The sequence below is a fragment of the Sclerotinia sclerotiorum genome, genomic scaffold (assembly GCF_000146945.2).
Source record: "Sclerotinia sclerotiorum 1980 UF-70 scaffold_3 genomic scaffold, whole genome shotgun sequence".
Lineage (NCBI taxonomy): Eukaryota > Fungi > Ascomycota > Leotiomycetes > Helotiales > Sclerotiniaceae > Sclerotinia > Sclerotinia sclerotiorum.
In genome coordinates, this window is record NW_001820833.1 from 2,186,994 (window position 1) to 2,199,288 (window position 12,295).

At 44.7% G+C, this 12,295-nt stretch overlaps 4 protein-coding genes across 4 annotated transcripts; 1 reads left to right on the forward strand and 3 right to left on the reverse strand.

Moving 5' to 3' along the window:
• Window positions 1–620: 620 nt before the first annotated feature.
• On the reverse strand, window positions 621–818 carry SS1G_02951 (predicted protein; the record flags this gene model as incomplete). Its single annotated transcript, XM_001596678.1, has 1 exon — window positions 621–818. The coding sequence occupies one exon, from the start codon at window positions 816–818 to the stop codon at window positions 621–623; it is 198 nt and encodes a 65-aa protein (XP_001596728.1).
• A 748-nt stretch (window positions 819–1,566) lies between these two features.
• Window positions 1,567–1,710, reverse strand: SS1G_02952 (predicted protein; the record flags this gene model as incomplete). The annotated part of the gene is made up of 1 exon (XM_001596679.1): window positions 1,567–1,710. The coding sequence occupies one exon, from the start codon at window positions 1,708–1,710 to the stop codon at window positions 1,567–1,569; it is 144 nt and encodes a 47-aa protein (XP_001596729.1).
• Window positions 1,711–2,175: 465 nt separating this feature from the next.
• Window positions 2,176–3,160, reverse strand: SS1G_02953 (predicted protein; the record flags this gene model as incomplete). The annotated part of the gene is made up of 5 exons (XM_001596680.1): window positions 2,176–2,192; window positions 2,251–2,332; window positions 2,384–2,449; window positions 2,533–2,642; window positions 3,037–3,160. 5 exons carry the CDS (start codon window positions 3,158–3,160, stop codon window positions 2,176–2,178), a joined length of 399 nt encoding a protein of 132 aa, XP_001596730.1.
• Window positions 3,161–4,041: 881 nt separating this feature from the next.
• SS1G_02954 (hypothetical protein) lies at window positions 4,042–11,224 on the forward strand (the record flags this gene model as incomplete). Its single annotated transcript, XM_001596681.1, has 6 exons — window positions 4,042–5,994; window positions 6,067–6,255; window positions 6,433–6,979; window positions 7,118–8,314; window positions 8,478–8,673; window positions 8,728–11,224. 6 exons carry the CDS (start codon window positions 4,042–4,044, stop codon window positions 11,222–11,224), a joined length of 6,579 nt encoding a protein of 2,192 aa, XP_001596731.1.
• Window positions 11,225–12,295: the final 1,071 nt, after the last annotated feature.

A 12,295-nucleotide genomic window follows, 5' to 3' on the forward strand; every position in this document is an offset into this window, starting at 1 on the left:
AGCCCACCCTCCACCTCTCCCAGAGCTTTCAAATTCCTCACGATGAGGGACTCGTTCCCAACCTAGGACAGAAGAAAAGGCAACGACCAGTACAAACATTGTTCTGTAGCTAATGGAGTCCGATTAAACTGGTGAAACTTGGTTGTACCAGCCATTTCCTTCTCTTATGTCCTAGATTGAGAACGAGTTGGAGTGTTCAAGAGCAATTTGAACGCCTGAAGGACGCTCCCAGCCCAGAAACACACACACCTCGTCGTAGTTTTATGTCATCCCGGACCAGTGGCGCTCTAAGATTGAAAATCTCCACCGCTCCGCAACTCCTGTTCTTTGGTTTCGCGCTGCTGGCTCTTGAGCATGCACTCGTTGTGGGTGCATTCTCAAGACTCAGCCGTGCTATATTCGTAGAGTCCTGGCCAACTACTGGAAAGCGACGGAAATCTCTCTTGTTTACCATCCGCCAAGAAACCGCACAATATCAACCCCCCCAGAAAAGAGTGGTCTAGACTTGGGCGGTTTCTTGGTGGGTGATGAATTGAGAGAGATACCGTTGACTGACCATGGTTGACCAAGCCAGGATTTTCTAGCCGGATCTAGAGATGTGTGGGAGACCCCACCTTCTGTTAAATTGGATGCTGAAGGTGGAGCCCCTTGAGCCATCTCCTCCTCTCTGGACTCTGTAGCATGGCCCAGTTGCTGGAAAGAGTTTTCATAAGATTACCCAAAGAGTGACCAATGGGATAATCTTGCATTTCCTCCAAGCAGGAAGTTGGAATCTTGACGCAGGTGATGTCTTTGCTTTTCCCCAGGGCCCAGACCATAATGATTGGTAGTCATATATTGAATAGCCTGGGGAATTGGGCTGCCAGATTTCAGCAACACATCCCCGGGGAAAGCTAGACAATGCACCAGGAAACCACTGGTGCTGCTCTGTTCATTGAACTGATCCATGTCCCACTTTCTGGAAAGACATCCAATAACACAACGTGTATTACGTGAAATCGGTGAACTGGTTCATGGGCTGAGAAGCACCATGGGCCCTGACTAACGGGACCGTGCATCTGCATAGAAATGCGATGCAACGATCATGTTTGTCAGACCATCCTGATGGAAGGCTACAGCTTGGAACGCTCTTGCTGACTAGTATTAATTGTCTGCATGTCAGCATGTAATTCGAATTCAAGGTTGAATTGATGCTGAAACTCGTTAACAAGAGCGTTCCAAGCTGCGAAGGTCAATGTGGAGGCACCGGGTACCAAATTAAAATCTCTTGCTCGTGGACCACTTGCTGGAAAGAGGCGGTTGAGGCCACTTATTGTTTGGTGTTGCATGCCAACGCGCATAGATATCTTGCTGCAATATTATGTCCTTGCATTTCTGTCAAGTCGCACTATTGGTCTCGTCCCTTGATGAAGAGGGGCAATGAGCATAAGATATGTCAGAGATAGTTGACTATATTCGCCTGATTTGAGTGGATCTCAAGCAACAAGGATATGGAGGTGCCTCGGAATAAGCTTCAAGTTTGTTCAACAAGATATTTTGCTTGAGCAGTTTTCAGCTAAATTGAACTTAACGTTCTTTGATATTGGAGGTATCAAGAGGTGGTTTGTCTTGTTCTTGTGAAGATAGCGTCTGCATAGTGGCACAAAGACTATGAGGCTTAGATGTAAGAGCATAACTGCTCCAACATGGACGACCATGGTCCTTGTACATGATTGAAAAAACAACGACAGCATCATGAATGGGATGTCGGTTTGGTGACAATGCTTCGACAACAAAGATGTGCCAGGTGGTTGTTACCGCCAGTACGAATTGTTCAAAGCACAGAGAGAGAACGCAGTTGAAGCCTAGCTATCTGGCCTTGTTTATGTTAACGGGACCAACACCACCATTTTTAAAAGAGCAGCCGTTGCCATGAAGGAATCAGGTTGAGTATGTGCCTGGGTAACAAAGACTGAAGTATGAACATCAAAGAATGGGACAGCCAGGAAGCCTTCGTTAATGGGCAGCAACTGTACTACCATGATACCATATATTGTAAGAGTAGATAGGTAGGTATTGCTGTGGTCTAAGGTGTGACATTTTCTTCGAATTTCATAGTGTCCGAAGTGTTCGACGTCTTCGAGGTGGGACAAGACAGAAGGGACACTCAATCAACTGAAGCCTTATCGATATCGTTTATGTCAAGAAAGAATCTGTAGATGGTATTAGTATCTATTACAATTATATGTTTCAAGCTTGATACCAACTTACCAAGTTTCAATATCATGCGAGCTTTACCGATCAACGGCTGGCAGCAAGAATATCGACATGCTTTCGATGCTTCGGGGTGTGACTGTAAGTTATTAGCAGCTATTAGATAGGCAGAACTTGAAGAGAAACTTACCACGATCTGAGTTCTTACAAGCATGACTGACCAGCGGCTAACGTCAAGACCAACAGAGTATTGTGTCTAGCAGGGTCGATAAACTATATGAGCTAGATGGTATCAATATATATTATGTTGCATGACTGTAATTTGAACGAAGAACTTACCGAGTGCTGATCCCATTCTGGCTTGGCCATCAGCAAGAGCAGCAGAAGGTCTATGATTATGGAAGATGTGACTATTTTCGAGGACGTCGGCTTGTCGAACTGTACATGATCTAAGGTCTGTTTTAAGGTGTTAGCAAGATACCAGACAGATCGGGTAAGTTTTTGAGAGTCCTGAACCAAAAAGAAGAGGTAATTAATCAGCACAACAACAGATCTATCAACAGCTGTGCTCTTTGACTTCGCAACAAAGACTGTTGAGTGAGAATAGCCTTTTGCTCATCTGCTGTTTAGTAATAGTGAAGAAGGTGCTCTCATGGAGGAAGTTGAGATTAATGCACTGTGACAGTAGCATAAAAGGCTTTCTTTCTGCTAAAGAGCTCAAACAAATGACTTACAAACCAACCACGGTAATGAGAACAAACTCCCTTCGTATTTAAGGAGTAGATGAGAGGGGAGGGGACAGTGGAAGAAGAAAAGTATTACTTACAAGCAACCTTTGCTAACTGAACTTGAACTGCAAAGCAGCAAGGTCGCAGCGGATCTTTGGGGTCTCAACTGCTTCCAAAACAAGAACTTCTTCGAAAATAGGTAAGACTTCAAAAGGAAAGGTAGTAAGTGTTGTTGACATGATGAATCAAATAAAAGATATATCCAAAAGAGGTTGTCGAGGAAGTTGTTATTCCGTAGACAGATACAGTGACTTAGAAGTGTTTAATAGGTTTAGAAAAGGAGGAGCAGCAACTATAAAGTCTTTGTTATGAAACGCTAAGTGGGAAATGGAAATCTCTGCTCGGCAAAGACCCCAATCAGCACCTCGAGAGATGGTGAGATTAACTAATAACGTTGTATCTTGAGTGTGAATTGTATTACAGCTCGAACCCTTGTCAGTCCCTGCCTGAGGTAGGGAGTCTATATTATATCACTTTGGGCAGTACCATTTTACGAGGAGAGTTGTCAGGCTACATAAGGCTGAAGTGATCATTATCAGACCAGGAGAAGGTCCCAAAGGGAAGTATATTAGCTACCAAAGTCCCTTTCAACCTGGGCAATTGGGAGAAGGAAAGTGATTCAGAGCTCATCCTTTGTAACAAGAAAGTAAACGAGAATATAGAATGTAAACCAATTTTGTCAAGGTATTGATAGTGGCTCGAAGGATAGAAAGGGATATATCCAGATGCCGGAGGCTCTTATTGTTTACTTTCATCCCAACCCAAGCCAAGGCTAAGATGAAATCCTACAGAAACAAGTCGCGCTACCCCAGGATATCATTAACACAAAGCTTCTACTCACCCGAAATATTCTCACCACATTTCTTCCAACTCGATTTGAACGAGTCTATAGTTTTATAGCTTTCCGCATGAAACTAGTCTATCTTCTGTCTACACGATATAAGCTTTTCTTCTATACAACTCTCATTACTTGATTGCAATTGTAATTCTGACCATCAAATTATCACTCACTTTATACCTGTAACAATATCAAAGCTTTTCCATCCAGCTGCCACCGCCAATGGCGACTCGGAGACCGCCTGGGAAGAGGCCGCCGTCTGCAAGACGACCTCAGGTACGGTATTCTGGTTCTGGAAGTTTTCCCAGAGGTCCAGCCAGGGGAGATATCCCAAGGAAGCAAGCCAGCGTTTCCCACAGAGAGACCCGCTTGGAAAAGATTGGCGACATCTCTGAAGCTAAATCATCGACTACCACGATAGCCTCAAAAGTCAAAGCAGTCTCGGTACACACGACGCGCTCCAAAACCTCAAGAGGGGCTTCGTTTGAATCTTCATCAATATCGGGTACTACCATTGAAGGATCTTCAGGACCGACAAAGGAAGAAAAAGAGGCGCGCAAGAAGGCGATCAGAGTCGCCCGCAAAGAAAACCGCAATGCCGACCCTGCGTTCGCTTACCTCCCAAAGGGTCTAAACAACAAAATCCGTGACAGGGATCCCCTGAAAGCCAAGCTGAAGAGATTGTTTAAACCAAAGAAGAAAGTTGTCCACAAACCTCTGGATAGAAGTCAACCAGTGGCGACCCCAAGGCTAGGCTACAGATTTGACCGGCCTCCCCCGGCTCCAGCTAGGTACATTCCACCAATTGCGCCAGCCAAGGATCTCAGCCAACATAATGAATTGGATAAAAGGGGGGCAATCTTGGGTTGCGAGTTTCAAGCACTCGCTGAGACAACAGAAGAACGGGAGAAGCACATCAGGCAGGCGCAATTTGAGTTTGAGCTTAGAAAGGCGACGGAAAGAAGATTACGATTGGAAGGAAGACAGCAATTCAATGATCCTAAGATTGGAAGAGCACCGCCGATCACTCGGAGGGCATTCCTAGAACCTGCGCGTCAAAGACAAACACGAGAGAATCGATCCGAATCTATGCCTCTCAATTTTGCTGCTACTCCTAAGATTGCCGAAAAGAAGCCCCGAGAAAGTCTACCCACAGAAAAATCACGACCACATGAATGGGACCATGCATTTGGAAAGCCAAGGCAGATTCCTCGACTGAAAGACAGCACAGAAACCTCTATCGAAGACTTAACAGGAGAAACTACGCCTTGCTCATCGAAAGAGATCGTGCCACACAAGCTTCTTCATCAAAGCAATTTGTGCTCCCATAAAAAGCCACGTCGAAAGCTATCGGTAACATTTGCCGAGTCAGTTGAATCATTTACCATCCCAAGTACGGACTATGATACAAATGATACATCTGATACTACGGAGCTTGGCAACAGTGATCTTGATAGTAGTATTGTGGCAGCGGGAAATGTAGCTGGCTCCGAGCATTTATCTGCGATTTATGAAGTTTACTATCCCCAGCCTGTTCTACGTCGAAAATCAATCAATGAACACTCAAGAAGAAGGTGCAATAGAAGGACAATCCGTAGTGAAGATGACCTTGAGCAATTGTTTCTTTCGGAAACACGACGAAGCGAAGTTCAAGAATGTAAGAAGGATGATGCATTGAGAGGCATACTTTCAGTCCCTCAAAAGATTGATAACAAAGCAATGGAAAATTCTGAGGGTGGTACTCAAGCATATTGGAGTATGTCAGAATCTGTGGATGAAAGTCCAAAATCTAGTCCAAATTCTTTTAAGCAATTCCCTCCAAATCTTGCTAGAAGAGACTCTAGCCTCCCTTCGAGCAACTTCCACAACCAGACTAGCCCAGTCAAAGATTTCCGCACTGCATCTTATGATACAGTCACCAACCTTTTACTGGTATCAAATACACCAGCACCTCCCATCCCCCCAAAATCACCACTGAGAAGTCAACCACAATCAAATCCCTTTACTTATACCGTCAAAGACACTTTGATCACCAATAAACTCATTGCAGATAATAATTTATTGCTTGCCAAGTATCAGGCCGAGTTGAACAAACTACGAGAAGAGCATAAGGAGAAAATGAAGTTCTTAAGAAAGAAGAGGCAAGAGCATCGAGATAAATATGGTTCCCTGAGAGTAAGTTTGACGTTGATTTTGCAGATGAAACTAAAGATGTAAACGCTGTTGCTGACTAACATTGCCTTACAGAACTTGCAGGATGATCCCGGTGATCCTCTTGTCAGGCCACAGTCGAGATTCAGGACCAAGTTCTCTAAATTCTTTAGATCAGCAGTAGAAGAAGTGACAAGGGAAGACAGTGAGGGAGCAATACGAAGCGCTTGTGAAAGAGATTCATCAGAGGTAGAAGAGGCTTTTGTCAATCTTCTGAGGGGGTTTGTAAGTTTCATTCATATTCCTTTGACATCCCAATGTTATTCGTTTACTATTCAAATGGATTAATTACCTTGGTTGCAAATTAACTTATCTTAACCTGCCTACCATTATTTGGAACTATTTGGTTTGAAATGGACAAAATCCAATAGTACAACAATTACTGACCTTGTTTGTTTGTAGAGCAACCAGAACAATTCTGCTGTTGATGATCCTTTAAGATCTAATACAGGAATCAATCAAAACTACAGCAACTCCAGAAAAGCTCTTCATTCACATCACAAGGAACCTTATGGGGGTGAATTGGGGAAGACAAAAAGAACAAGACAAACATTTGCAAGAGTTACTCCTGATCGGAAGGAGAGTGCACAGGGACAGGACAAGGGAACAAGCGGCGGCTATTCCTCGGCTCGCGGACCTGTGGTTGATAGTACACCAAAGGGTATTCATAGTCAAGAATCAATTCCAAGGCCATATTATGATGCTCTTACACCTTCACAAAAGTCCGACTTTGGTTACCATTACCGCAAACCCTCAGCGGAATACATTGCTACTTTGTCCGAAGAGGCCAATGAAGAACGTATTTTGAAGGAAAGAGAACAAGCAGAACGAGCCAACGAAGCCGTTCTCCTCGTGTGTAACAATCTTCTGCGAGACGTTGATGGTCTCGAAGGAGCAGGAGACTTCTACGATACGAGAGGATTCGGTGGAAGAAGCACGAGAAACGGTGGTGAGTATACTTCTCACGTGACAAGTGGCGCACTGCCACTTTCTGAAGTACGTGGTGGCTCGCACCCATCCCCACCAACCGCATCGTCTCTGCAAAGCACTCGTTTTGCTGGTAATTCTCATCCGCGCGAGCGTAGAGGTTTATTTGGATCCAGAACTCAAAATTCGTCTTCGCGCGATCCACAAAATTCCAAAGCAGATCACCAGACAAGTAGACAGTCTGCTGCCGCGCAACGAATTCAAACCGCGCCAAGTCGGCAATCACAAAGAGTTTCATCAAACGCTTCTTCCGCTAGTGGACAATACACTAGAGAAGAATCGGATAAGTGGATCAGTTCTGATACGCTCGCTTTGCACGAAGCCGAGGATTGTGACACAGGGGGTGTTTGCCGTGTCTATTCCCAGGGCTCAACTTCTGAGAAAGTCCCTGAGAAGAAGATATCAATTGACCAAGAAGTCACGTTGAAACAGGAAGCTCAGCTTACGGCTAATCATCAACGGGCAGAAGCGCGTAGAGAACAGCGTAAAGCAGCTATCAAAGCTCATCAAGAATCTAAAGCTTTTCTGCCTCAATCCCAAGAAAAGAAAGCCGAAAAGCAAGCCAAGTCCCCAACGTCACTTTCACTTCGCCAACCAGATCAAAATCCAGTCAACACTGCTCGTCTCAGGTATCTTATCTTATATAACAGAGATCGAAATAGTCTTGAAGAGGGAGAAGTCAAAAATCTTTGCGCAATACACTATCCAGACGGTAATCTTCGTAAGAAACCTGAACCAGACGAAAGTAACAGTTCCGTTCCAGCGACAACTGCCAAGAAGTTGAATGCCCCTACAGGATTTACCAGAGAATTGTACGCGCCTACCGCGGTCAATCCTGCCAGACAAGTACCTGCTCTTACTATCCTCGGTCCTTCCAGAGAACAGCAAGCTATTTCTGCACCCAATTCTGTCGAACGTGATAGACTGCGCGTGGATATACTTCAAAATAACCGGAACATCTTTACTGGCTCTCCAGTTTCTAGAGGTGCCCATACTTTCGGCTTTGACTCTCTGCTAAATTCTCCACAGCGAAATTCAAATACTCCAGTAACTCAGGTAGCATATCGTTCCCAATTACCCCAACCTGGAAGTTCTCCAAGGGAGCTCCAGGCACCTGCTCTTTCGTCCCAAGGTGACAGAGCAAAGTTGTCTCCTTCTGGATTGGGAGCACCACAAAACTGGTCGCGAAATAGCTCACCCACGAATCAAGAGCCACTTATCAGCTCGCGTCTTCGACAACCTTCCTCCTCAATCCGTCAACCAGCTCTTTCACCCCGCAATAATACATCAGTGGCAGGTACACAATCAACTTCTGTTCGCAATCATTCCAAAACAACTACAAACCGAGAAATAAACTCTTCTGAGTCTCGTCTTCCGGTTCCAGGAATCAACGTCACATCTGAAAGTCTAACCCTGCCATCAAACCAGCAGTCCTTTCGACATTAGCCTCATAGCTTTAGGAGTCCATTTTGCCGCAATGGACCAACTCCAAGTCGGAAATTCCGAACCGGTTTCGGTCAAGACAAAAGCTATTGAGGATGCAAGGCAAATGCAAACTTCAGTAATTGAGGCAGCAACTAAAGCAGGGAAGGAGCCACCAAAATATGCGTTAATAGAATTAATTGGAAAGGGGAGTTTTGGGCGTGTTTACAAAGGGTATTTAATCATTCATTTTTGGTCATTTTGGCAATATATTAATTTATTATACAGAAAGGATATGGTATCGGCTGCCATTGTGGCCGTGAAGATCATCGACATTGAAGAGAGCGATACGATCAATCCCAAGAATGCCAATTCCTATGCCGAATTCTTGAAAGAAATTACCGCTTTGAAAACTTTAAGTGAAAATAAAGCTAGGAATATCAATCATGTCATCGAGGCACTGCCAGTTGGGCAAGCGATGTGGATGATTACGGAATACTGTGGTGGAGGAAGTGTTGCTACTCTAATGAAGCCTACCGCTCCTGGTGGCTTGCAAGAAAAATGGATTATACCAATTCTTCGTGAGGTTGCCGAAGCTATTAAATGGGTACACGAAGCTGGTATCATACATCGAGATATAAAATGTGCGAATGTTCTTATTACAGAGGAAGGAGCGGTTCAGCTCTGCGACTTTGGTGTTGCCGGAACTATAGAAACGAAGGTCGACAAGAGATCGACCGTTATTGGTACACCACATTGGATGGCACCAGAATTATTCGATGCTGTTCCCAGCTATGGCAAAGAAGTTGATATTTGGGCGTTCGGTTGTATGGTTTATGAGATCGCCACTGGTCTACCGCCTAATGCCATGAGTCGACTTCCTTTTGATCGACTTGGTTCCCTTATAAAACAACATGCTCCGCGTCTTGAAGGAGGGGATTATTCAGACGATTTAAGAGACCTTGTGGCGTTCTGTTTGGAAGAATTTCCAAGTGAACGTCCTTCAATTGACCGGGTTCAGAATCATCCTTACATCCACAACACTAGTGCAAAATACCCTATGTCTTCGCTCTCCCATCTCGTCAGAGCATTTAAATTGTGGGAGGATCATGGCGGGAGTAGAAAATCACTCTTTATGTTAGGGGGAGCGCAAGCACCGTCGGAGTTCTCTTCTACGGCTTTGTCTGATGATGAATGGAATTTCAGTACTACTGCTGCTTTCGAACAGGAAGTCAGGCGTAAATCGACCGCCCAAGATGTCTACGATGTTTATGGCTCAAATGTTGAATTTGATGCTAGTTTTCCTCAAGAGACTGCCCGTCCACCACCTCCAAAAGGAAGACGTCGACCTCCGCCAGAAGCACTAGCACCACTTCGTGGCCCACTAGAAAAGATATTTGACCCAAATACACTGTCAAGTTATGAGGATAATAGTCGCAATCATTATGGTCGCCCGTTCTTACCACCAACTTCAGATTTACCACCTGTACCATCTCGCTCGGATTTACCTTTACGTGATGATACTGCACAAACATCTATTAGGGATACTATGATTGATCTTGGAGGTCATGATGCAGAAACGGGTATATCTGTCTTTCCGGATATGGATACTATCAAAGCTGGAAGACGTGTACGGGACGAACCTGATGAAGACTATATGACCACATTACCTGACTTTAGCCGACCAGCACTTAGCGATCCCGCTGATATTAACCCAAATCGTCGTACCCGAGATTGGAAATTTCCAGCAATGGTCCCACCTGCATCAGCAGATCCAGAAGTCTCCAGATTTCCTCCTTCAACTTACGAGGTCCCAAAACCAGCCTTTACTCCAGGCGTTGGTGGCCGTCCTGCATTGATTCATCATCCTACTGAACCTTTAGGTGGATTCAGTGGTGGTCTTCCACCTGCAGAAATTCACACTGGAATGTCTCGCTTATCCGTTCGCGAATCCCTCATTGATCTAGATATGAGTATGCCAGATTCAATACCAGCTTTTAATCCTGACTTTGGTCGACCCTCAACAGCAGATTCTGATGCTATTTCGATTTTGAGCGACTCAGGACAAGCCATGTCATCATCTACGGTCAATCCATTCGAACTCGAGCGTCATGCTTCATTGTATCAACCTACCTCTCACTCACGCGAGCCTTCACTCTATGCACCTTCCCACTCACGCGAACCTTCTTTATATGCACCTTCCCACTCGCGTGAACCTTCCATATACACCACCGCTCACGAACGCGAGCCTTCCATATATGCCACCTCTCACGAGCGTGAACCCTCCATCTATGTAACTGAAGAAATGGGATCTTTCTCGGCCTCAGTCACTCCTCCTCCTGAAGGTACATCACGTCCACTTCGTGCAGATCGTCCTCCTCGTCTTCGAACCGGCAACGCTCTTCGTGACATAGCTGATATTTCAGACTTTTCAGACTCGGCCGCTGAAAGCACTTTAGGTTACATCACAGATACAAATGATACAGACTCAGACTACGCAACCGCTTCAACCACTTCAATCCAACCTCCTCCACCAACTAGTCATCCTCGCGACCCGAACACTCCATACACTATGGCACATTTTCCCTATTTACCTAATGCTCCTTCCGTGCGCGCATTAACGGGCGAAGCAGCTCACGAAGAAATGGCTTTCGAGATGTCTCGAATGTTAAGGGGTCTAACTGGCCAACTTGAAGCTTTTCGCGATGTCTATGGTTCTGAGGAATTGGCTCGTCGATCTCATCAAAGACGTGAACGGAGAGATAATGGGGAGAATGGTGTTTAGGTCTCTTTTTATTTAACATACCACGGCCATTTGAATAATACGTAGTATGGGATTTACTTCCAAGTTACTATGGGATCTTGGGGGAAAATTTGCAGGTTTCTCATCGATGATACGGAGTTGTCTTGGTCTTTTTATCAATTTTTCATTTGTTTTTCTCTTCTTTCCTTTTCGTTTCATTGGCAGGTGTTTTCATAAGCTGGTACGGGAAGAAATCTATGTTTCTATGATATGACTATGATATGACTTAAATAGGCGCAGATGCATTAATGCATATCATGATGTGATACAATATGATACGATATGATAAAATATTTTAAAGGTTGTAGACGATATCCTAAAATGGAGTCGGACTGAACAGTGACCGGTAAATAATGAATGCATTCCTGAAGGCATTTTTCAGGCAATAAATGAGGATAGGTAGTTATTGAAATTGAGCGGAAATATTAGAAAAATCTCGTGTTATTTTGGTGTGTGTGATTCCGGTATGATTATATTAGATACCCACATCATGCCCATAATCATACCCATAACCAAGCCCTAGTCTACCACCAAACACCAAATTCTAAATACAAATCCTCTCCATCTTCACATCTAATCTCTTTCCCTACCCTTCCCTTCCCCTCTTCCTCTTCTCCTTCACCTTTCCCTCCTTCCCCCAAAACCGCCCCCAAAAAACTCATCATCCCCGGTAATCTACTCTGCCCCCCAAGCCTCCCCCTATATCCAAACCCATTCGCATCTTCTCCTGTATTTCCTGTCCATTTTTGTGTTATTTTTATTTTGCTGTTGTTTCTGTATGGTGTGTTGCGACTGCTGGGAAGAGATTCTATATCTATATCTATATTTATATCGCCTATGGGTCGAGGAATCCATGACATGTGTTTCCAGTGGGGTTTTGGGGATAGGAGGAGGGGGAGGGAGTGGGAGTGGAAGTGGGAGTGAGAATGGGAATGGGGGTTTGTGGTTTTGTTTTCGTCGAGAGGTATTCCTTGGTTCCATTCTGAGGTTGTTATTTCTTGTACTCCGCAGAGGCGGAGGATTTTCCAGGTATTGGTGCGTTTTGTGGGGGGT